At 37.4% G+C, this 10,000-nt stretch overlaps 2 protein-coding genes across 4 annotated transcripts in view; both read right to left on the bottom strand.

The window, feature by feature from the left end:
* Positions 1–3,283, bottom strand: part of LOC138016638 (adhesion G protein-coupled receptor L4-like) — a 66,249-nt gene extending 62,966 nt beyond the window's left edge. The window contains exon 1 of the mRNA XM_068863833.1: positions 2,647–3,283. Coding sequence (XP_068719934.1) covers positions 2,647–2,725 — 79 coding nt within the window. The 5' untranslated portion in view covers positions 2,726–3,283. The remainder of the gene's footprint in view (positions 1–2,646) is intronic.
* A 4,020-nt stretch (positions 3,284–7,303) lies between these two features.
* Positions 7,304–10,000, bottom strand: part of LOC138015694 (adhesion G-protein coupled receptor D1-like) — an 11,769-nt gene continuing 9,072 nt past the window's right edge. For 2 of the 3 annotated variants that reach the window (XR_011125606.1, XM_068862803.1), the window contains one exon: positions 7,304–9,686. Coding sequence is in view for 2 of the 3 variants with exons in the window: in XM_068862803.1 (XP_068718904.1) it covers positions 9,435–9,686 (252 nt within the window). In the remaining variant the exon portion in view is untranslated. The remainder of the gene's footprint in view (positions 9,687–10,000) is intronic. The other variant, XM_068862804.1, reaches the window with a different exon arrangement.

The following is a 10,000-nucleotide window of genomic DNA, read 5'->3' as shown; positions in this document are numbered from 1 at the left end:
TATAAGGTGAGAGGGAAACCGCAAAATCGTCTCTTCAAGATGGCAATCAACGTTAGTTCCTCTAAAAGCCACCGCCATTTTTCCCAGGACCCCGGACACTATCTGTCTATCTGTAAGTGGTCTTACACGAAGTACAATCCCAGTATCGGCTATCGACAAACTTATCGATAAGAAGTTTGGCTCATCCTCGGTGTAAAAACCTGTGAAACTCACAGATGACGTAACACAAAGGAAAACAAAAGAGCAAAAACACATCAAACAATAACCTAACCCTACCACGAGCTAACAAAACAAAGAAAAAGTTTCACAGGTTTGTACACCGAGGTAAACCCAGAAGTTTTATAAATGTGGCTCCAAGGTTCATATTTAAGACAAGTCCTATTTGTGTGAATGAAGTCAAATATTTGAGGCAAGTTTTGTATGTGTGCCACGAGTTGTATAAATGTTCAAAGAAAGTCTTATCATTATGTTTTTGCAAGATGTTGTGTTTATTTGGGAACAAGTTGGATATTTCCACATTCAGTTGTATCTATATGAAACAAGTTTTACATATCAAGAAGAAGTCTTATACATATTAAGGAGAAGTCTTACATCTATTAAAGAAGTACTGTATATATTAAGGAAGTATTTTTGTCCTTTTTGGCGCGTCATAAGCTTTTATAAAACATCGCGGAAAATTGACGATTCTACGCGACCACGAGCTGCTGACCACTGACCGCGGCTCAAATTTTCTCCAAAATGGCGGATTTCTATTTGCATGTTCGGTCGTCTTTCAGGTACAATATTTAATTCGAATGAAACGATATGGGAATGATGTCATCAAAAATTGAGACATGGGACAGAGGTTAAACACACAAAATAATTTTACCCCGGAGTTCCGCTTCAATTAAAATGAGAGTTTTTAAACTATATGCTTGTCTAAAAAGAAACGTTTTCAAATGACCTTGAATTCATGTAATTTCTCCATCTTACGGATGTGTTTCGGCAGCGAGTTGCATAGTGATGGAGCAGCAGCCACGAACGCCCTATCACCTAGTGTCTTTCTTGTTGTTCTAGGCTTATTCAGGGCTTTCACTTCGTTTAGAAGACACACATGACGTAAAACAATAGAACAAAAATCGTGAAACAATACCTAATCAGAATTCTAAATCCCTAAAGACCCCTAAAGCTTTTGTTACGTCATGTGCGTCTTCTACACGAAATAAAAACCCTATTCAGTAACAGAGCTGCACATGACCTGAGATGATACTTATTTTCATTTACAGAGATAAAATCGAAATATAGCTAGGCGCGAGACCATGCAACGCTTTAAAGGTGAAAAGACAGATCTTAAAATCAATGCGACACCTGACCGGTGACCAATGCAGATCGACTAGCACAGGAGTTCGAGTAATGTTACAGAGCTTTAGTAGGCGAAATATTATGCGGGCAGCAGCGTTCTGTACACGCTGTATTTTATCCAGCTGCTTGGCCGGCAGGCCGCAAAGGAGGCTATTACAATAGTCGATACAACTAGAAAGGAAAGCATGCACGAGTTTTTCGGTGGTTTCTTTCGATAGGTACTTGAGAGAGAGAATAAAAACAATAGAAACAGGTGGCAATGAATGTGAAAGATCATCAGTATTAGCACATCATCCACTTTCTTTTGTCTTTGTCCTCTGAACCTCTCTTTCAAGCTGAATTTTAATATATCGAAAGTGGCGTATTGCCAACTCGCTTCAGCTACCTGGTTTGGCGATTTAAATTTAATGAGAATTCTGCTGATTTTTGCCGACTCGCTTAACTTCAAGCGAGTTGGACAAGGAACAGTTACTGTTTTCACGGAATTTTCGGTTGTAACTCAATAAGCGAGGGGTCGAAACGACCGATATGAAATGGCTCTACTAACAAACCATAGGAAAAGAAAAAAACAGTTCAAGCAGCCTCAACCATTTGCGGTCATCTGGCGTCTAGTAGCCACTCACCTAGTTGGCACAAGATATTAAAAAAGGCCATTTTTAAGCCTACGTGTTAGTATATATATTTTTATCATGCTTTCAGATTTTTATGACCCGCGAAACCACAACTTTGAATAATTAGGTCTAGCCTCGTAACTCTTGCATATGCCTAACACCAACAGGTGCTTGTCAGGTTAACTAAATGTAAGGAGTGCATACTAATGAGTCGATATTTATATCGTCAGCATTCTAATGTAAAGCATGATCGAACTTTGTGGTGTTGGATATACGCAAAATGAGAAAAAAAAGAGAATATTTTTAGTGTATGAATTATTTGGTATTCAGTGAGTTCCACGTGCGAGTAACTGTCGATTTTTCTTTGAGGTAAACATCGTCATCATTAATATAACTCGACCAATTACGATTAAAGTGGCGGATATATATTGCTAGCCGAAGACTTTAAATTTGCATCTGAAATAATTGAACTTTTTTTCAAAGAAAAATCGTTCAACCTGCTGAAAATCAAAAAAAAAAAAATCAAGTAGGCGGTTTGAAGACAATTATTTGCTTTCAATAAAAATTATATTTCGGTTGAAACGAAAAGAGAATGTATTTTGTTTGCTGTCTTTCAAGAGGTTGTATTTTAGGGGTTATAAATTAAGTGCAGATTCTTGATTAAAAAAGGGAAGACATTGCAAAGTAAACTTACCAAACATACAATTAATGGTACAGAGAAGGAAGATCAACGCTTGCCTGCGGTCAAACAAACCTTTCTTGGCTCGATTCATTGTCCAAATGCTAAGACGCTTATAAAGGAAATATTATATGACCAAACTTATATGCCGGATTTTCCATTATCTTGAACCAACAAGTAAGACCCTTCATTTCTCGCACACGACGACCGGCAGTGGTTTCAGTTTCACATCCGCAGTTCTTTCGACGATGTCTGACGTTGCACTTTGCCACCAGGTTGCGCAGAAAGCACATCAATATTCATGTAGTATTAATCGCAGATAAAAAGTCTCTCCCCGTATACTAGTACAATGTCATACTGGATTTCTTTTGGATAAGTTTCTTGGCAAAGAGGATTTCCGATTTCTTATAAATTTTCCACCTTATAATGCTTTTCAGGGGCACCCAACGACCAATTTGTTGTAAAATGTATTATTATACCCCAGTTAGTGAAAATAAATGTTATTAAGGCATTTTCAGGTGTTTTTCAGTGTTGCTGGGAAAACATTATCTGTTCCTTTTTCCCAGCAAGACACACAAGAAATTTTCCAGCCAGCTAGATAAAATTGGTTGGTTTCCCAGCTAGGAATTCTGCGCGCTTTCAAATCCCTCGATCCAAAACGACCGAACAAAAGCGACAAAACCGGGACAAAAAACTCTGACCAGCGGTAGTATGTTTGTGACTACTCTCTGGGAGAGGGAAGGGGTTCTCTTTTTTATTATTTTTTTTCTCGTCCTCAGTCTTTAGAGTTTCTACAGCCAGCTCGGGTTGAAATGCTAGAAAAAGTCAGTAATTCCCAGGAAAAACCTCTATCAATAACAAAATTTCACAGCCAGCTCATCGAAACACCTGTATTTTTGCCAGCCAGTAAGATTCCTCTGGGGAACAGATAATGTGAGGAACAAATTCGTTGGGTGCCCCCTGTAGTTATAATGCTTTTAGACCAGGCTTAAGTTTCTCGGAGGAAAACCTCTTAATTTTTCTATCGTATTTCATCTGCCACTTTTATTTGTGTCTTCAAAAAGAGACGATGGTAGAAACGAACCTGTGCATCTCTTTTTTTCCCTTTGTCTTCTATTCGCTGGGAAACGTTTTGTAAATATTTGGGATAATTGTTGCGCGAAACGTTTTCGGTCATTAAACTCCTACAGTGAAACTTTCTTTTCGCTTCGTTGTAATCATTTCCACTTCATTCTTTGCCTCTTATTTAAAGACTTACGTAAATTAAGTAAGAATAAATGCCCCCCCCCCCCCCCCCGCCCCTCTCCCCTAAAAAAAACATTTACCTAGTAATTTCTTTCCAAGTCACAAATGCCAATTAATCAACATGCAAGAAAAAACGAAGGCTTCACGTACTTTATGCCTTTTGGATAACGCCGCTACCTTAAATATTGATAACTCCCTTCCTAATTAACAAACAAAAAAATAAAACTTCACCTTCCAAAATTTATCCGCAAGGAAGCCCTTTTGAAACAGAAAGATTTTAAGAATACCCTTACTGATGTTAATTGTAAACCATCATTACTGTTTTGTTTTATTTGACAGCCAAAATTTCTTTTATTTATTTTCTTTTAAAAGGCCGATTCTTTAATTGCACGCACGTAATAAGACACCGGACCATGTTTGTGCCAAAACAACAGAGAAATGTAGCTCAAGTTTTGCATAATAATATCGTCAATTCCCAAAGGACTTTTTCGCTTTTGTTCTTTCCACCAATATGTCTGCCTTGACGTCAGGTACAATCAAAGAATTGATATTTGATCTTACTGATAGTGCAAAACTTATTCCTAATCGTATTTCGGCAGGTGTTCTCGTATCGATGGGGCGACTTGTCGAATCCTTGTTGATCAAATTTACGTTGGTGCATCAGTGTCTTAAAAAATGGGCCAATGTGTAATTTCTATGCGTATTTGTTAATTGTGCTGTAGTTATTCATGTATTATTAACAATGTTTAGTGTATACGTATAAAGTATGTATTCTCTGATACTGAAGTGTATTAAGGTTTGACCAACCTAATTATTATGGATATTTTTATTTGAAGGCAAAGCATTTGTGCGGGGCTTATGAAACTTGGCTGGCAGTTAGTTATCGGTATTATAACTTTTCCAAAATGTTCCGTATCACATTCTTGTCAGGTGACCCGAAACCGACTGATAACAGTTATATTTTTTAGTCAAAAATCGGGAACATTCAGCAACATTAGATCAATTAATCTTTTTTCTTGATTATTCCATGACCCCTTCTAAGAGCTTTTTCATGCCGCCTTTTAATTATGTCCACATGTTAAGAGCAATGAACAACTGAGGAAATAGGTCACGTGACATGATAAACATCCAAATATCTTAAAAGGTAAATACGGAGTACCACATTAAAAGGCGACATTCGGTAGGCACAGTTGTATTAAAAGTATTAATGCCAAACGTTTTCAAAATTTTGAAGTATAAATTATAAATATTCCCCATGAACGTTATAAGTTGTTTTAGGGTCACGTGTCCAAAATGTGATGCAAAATATTTTGGCAAATTAATAACAACACCGATAACAAACTTTCTGCTAAGTTTCATGTACGCTGGACAAATGCCTTTCATCAAATAAAAACTATACATAATAATTAGGTTGGTCATGCCTTAATACACTTGAGATATGCATTCATTATGTGCTAATTTTTAGTCTACCTCTGTATATTAGAGAAACTGCATGGTAACCTAATACTTTTAAATCAAGGTTAAAACGCATTTATTTTATGAAGCATTTTATTTATGATCAACAATCCTAGAGTCACCTTCACTTTTATTGCGATTTATTCATTTATTTTATTGATTATTTATAGATGTTAAAATTAATTTTAAAACACGAAAAAGAATGTTTTAGGTGAAAGATTTCTATAATTAATTTTTAATAAATAGGCTGTATTCATTATGTATTATCTTGAATATTTTGACATTGTAAAGCGCTTATAATTTTATTATGTAAGGGCTTTAAAAATTTGTTATTGTTTTTATTATTATTATTATTATTATTATTATTATTATTGTTATTATTATTATTATTATTATTATTATTTATTATTATTATTTTTTAATATTTATCTTAATGCTTTAACTATGGTGGATGTTATTATAATATCGACATTACACCAAAGGAGCGAGCCATATCCAATGACCAAAGGTCCCTTGAGTAATTCCTTCTCTTTCACCATTCCAAAGCCTTCCTTAAAATTCTTGCTGTTCCTAACAAAGCTGTTGTCTGCAGAAATCCTGTCCTAATGGTAATCTCCAGCTTATCAAGCCAGGCATCCAACTTTTTGCTTACTGCTCTTAGTGCACCAACAACTACCGGTACCACTTTCTGCTGTCTGATACCCTATAGCTAGTTTTCCAATCGCCCTCGTCAAATCTTGGTACTTTATCAATCTTTTTACCCTCCTTTTCATACACTTGAGAATCCCACGGTGAAACAATATCCACATTAATTGCCTTGTTACTCTTCTTTTCAACGACAACAATGTCAGGTCTTCTGGCTTCGATAACATGGTAACACTGTATGGTCATATCCCACAGTATCATATATCTTTCGTTTTCCACCACATTATTATTATTATTATTATTATTATTATTATTATTATTATTATTATTATTATTATTATTATTATTATTATTATTATTATTATTATTATTATTATTAATTCGTACTTGAACTGTTTGCACATCAATTTGTGAAACACGCGGAAAGGGAAAGAACAGGGTTTTAATAAGAATGCAGGTGGGACTGAAGGGACTGCAAGCGCTGAAATTGCGTTTCAAGAGTGGTCCGAGAAACAGTGTTGAAATTCGGACCTTGTGGAACGCACAGTTCCTGCATTTTAGAGCAAGATTCCTTTGCTTTTAATTTTTGACGAACTCGGCCAATCCAAGAGTCATATTTTGTGGTGCATGTTTCTCATGCTATTCGCAAACGTAAGGGTGACTTCCTAATGAAATGAGGCCCCAATTGCAAAGGAGACAGGCGGCGAGTTTGGCCGGCCTCCGGCTGGCATTGAAAACCCTTCATTGTTAGAAGCACAAGGAGTTGCGCGAGGGACAGCGTTTACATTCAGCAGCTGTCATATTTAGCATGAAACTTATATATCCGACAAATTGATAGGTAGTTTGCTGCAAACGTCTTAAGAAGCAGACAAAAATAGCTAAAATGTACAGATTATTTTCATGAAATACAAAGAACAGATTCAGGCTACAACGACCATAAACGAATATTTAAGATTTCACATAAACCCTTCTAGAATCATGCAAATTGCCGTGAAATTAGAAACCACATGAATTCGAATTGAAAGACGTCGTATCTTCCTTAACGGTCTTATTTTCTGTTGAATGAATGATATAAATAAAACTATTTAAACTAGTGGCAAAAGTTGGAACTCCGTCTCTTTTTAGCAGCCGGGCGCTACAGCGGTTTAAAATCGGCCAAAATTCCATACATTCCTGTACATTTACTGTCATTTTAGCCGTGTTTGTCCCCCAGCCAAGATGGCGTCAAAAATCGGCGTGGAAAGGTCTCTTCGCCGTCTAAATCAAACATATCATAGATAAACACTGAAGTAGGTAAGTAAGTAAACTTTATTTAACCCCGAAAAATTATCAGTTAAGCAAAACAAAAAGAAAAACGCTTTACAACTGTTTTACATGATTGCTGAGAGTGGGAATACGATAGGTCAGATACCTGCTTGATAATATGTTTGAACTAGTGTAAACTGCCCAATAGAGTCATCATTTCTTAAGTATTGGAGCAAATTATTCCACAAACAGGTCCCTCTATAACAGAAACCTCGTTTCAAATATTTAGTATTTGGCTTTTCTATATTTTCGAGTAACTATTTCACTTGTATTTTTTTAGAATTCCATCTCCTTGCCGCGTAGGCTCCTTGTCGCATACACTCGCCTATTTGTATTCACGATAGTTCTCTTACATTTTGGTGAGACACTTCCGGCTAAACGTCGTTTAAAAATACACCCTGAGCTAATTCATTATATCAGGCAGATTTAGAGAGCAGGGCCAGGTGTGAAAGTTGTGTGAGCACTCGCCTCCCACCAATGTGGCCCGCGGGTTCGAGTCCCAGACTCGGCGTCATATCATGGGTGGAGTCTGTTGGTTCTCTACTCTGCTTCGCGAGGTTTTCTCCTGTATTCGGTTTTCCCCTCTTCTCAAAAACAAACCTGTCATTTGATATGTGTACATTTTATTTCTGTAAAGTGTCCCCAAGTAGTGCCCTAGTGCCAAATACACAGGCATTTGACAATTAAATAAAGTTTATTTATTTATTTTTTCGTTAGAATCGGGTCTACAGCAAAATTAACGTCAAGATGAAATTGTACTTTTTTTCTAAAAAAGGTCAAAGTAATGTGTATCATCATAAATTTTTGCTGATTGTTTGCCTGCTAACTACAAATATCGAGGAACTTCCCTAAAGAAAAAGAGAGACTGAAAAGTTAACGTTCGACTATTAACATTTTTATCCAAGCATTAGCCTTGCGTTTGCTGCCGTTCGCGGCTGCTTGCGTTTGCTGTCTGCCCGCATCATTTAAACATGACGCTAAATTTCTCTATTGTCAACGTTCTTTTAGGCTTTAGTATGGTTTTCCCTAACAACGCAAGCATAAGCACAACCAGATTGCACGGACTCAGTAGCGTTTTGGTCATTAGAGACTTTTGTCAAACCAATAGACTCAAATAGACACCAATGAATGATAAACTAATGCGTTGCGTATGTTGCTTGTGCTTGCGTCGCTCGTAAGAATCAGACCTTTATTCCATAAATATACATTTCATCTCTGCAAAACCAGACTTGACTGTGACAAGTGAAAATATTACCCCGTGGTAAAATAAAAATAAGTCCTTTGTTATCGAGGGTGAACAATAATTAGTTTGGAGTCTCTTCTGAGACTCCAATGTCCTAACAGAGGAAGAAGACCATTTAGCTGATGCTGTCCAAGAACTCACTAGAGACCTGATCGAGATTTGCCTGCCCTCATGAATGACAGAGAAGAGTGGCGAGAAGTTGTGAAGAATTGCTCTACTGTGGTCGACTAACTAACTAACTAACTAATAATTAGTTTACATAGTGGCTCTCAAACAAATGAAACAGCACTGAATTCAAATGAACACAACAGAGTTAAGAATCCCAACTGGTGGGAGGGCAAACCAGTTGGCTGTTTACAAGCACAGCCGAAGATTTGAGCGTGGGAACACTCTGAACAACACCAGTCGATGGTCATGCAGGGTCTTGAACCCGAGACCTCCGAATCTCTAACGTCCGGCACCCTAACCACTAGTCTACACTGCCTCCACTGGTCATTTCAACCAATTGTTAAATATATTTTTTCAACGTTCAAGCCTAATTGATGCTCTTATAAGTGGTAAGTGATTCCATTCGTGGCACCCACGGCCTACTCCCGTGCGGCCTTCGTAGCTCAGTCGATAGGACAACAGTGATTTAATCCGATGGTTGTGGGCTCATTTCTCACCGTGACCGGAGGTTGTTCCATCCTCATGTGCGGCACCATTTCCATAACCAGGGCTAATGCAAAGATGGACTTCTTGTGATTTCTAGCAGTAAAAATTATTCTTTCATAGACTTAATTTCGTTATTACTCTGTTTTGCCCGTTTAAACCATTAAGAGGTCCACGATTGATGCATCCGTCGGTCAACCAGAAGCAAGCAATGTCAATCGTGAAGCTATGGTCGACCGGTTACTATTCGAACAGAAGTTTATCTGTTCATCAAATCTGGAGCTAGGTGATCGTTGCCCTGTTCTTCAGGTATTATTTTGTTCATCAATCTGGGTAGTCGAGATGATTTACGTTCCTTTACTTGAGGTAATCGATCTTCGCCAGGTGACGACTTTGCCTTAGCGTTTCCTAAAGAAGGGCTCCACGCACTCTCCCATTTCTTTTTTCGTGTTTCCCAAGCAGTCATCGTTTCTTTGTTGAAGACAATGTGAAAAGCGAAGATAAAGAAACCCTAAGAGAAAACAAGGCCTTACCACAAAGTAAAGGAAGGAAAATGCACTGCAATTTTTGCAGTTAAAGACTGCATTGAATTATAAATCTCGGTAAATTAGAGACCTAAAACGCGAGCTAGATAGCATACTATTATAGTTGATATGGAGAAAAATATTTTTGAAAGCCCACCTTGAACCGACAGGCTTTTCGACCGTTTGTTTTCGTTGTGGAAATTCGCATTGCCTATTGCAGCGATCTGATTGGACGAATTTCAGCTTTGGCGGGTTTTTCATATATGAAAATTGTTCCACAGCTTGCAATGCCTGTCGTTTA

The sequence above is a fragment of the Montipora capricornis genome, chromosome 9, assembly GCF_036669925.1.
Source record: "Montipora capricornis isolate CH-2021 chromosome 9, ASM3666992v2, whole genome shotgun sequence".
Lineage (NCBI taxonomy): Eukaryota > Metazoa > Cnidaria > Anthozoa > Scleractinia > Acroporidae > Montipora > Montipora capricornis.
Note: the sequence above shows the minus strand (reverse complement) of the source record. Positions and strands in the feature narration are given on the sequence as shown.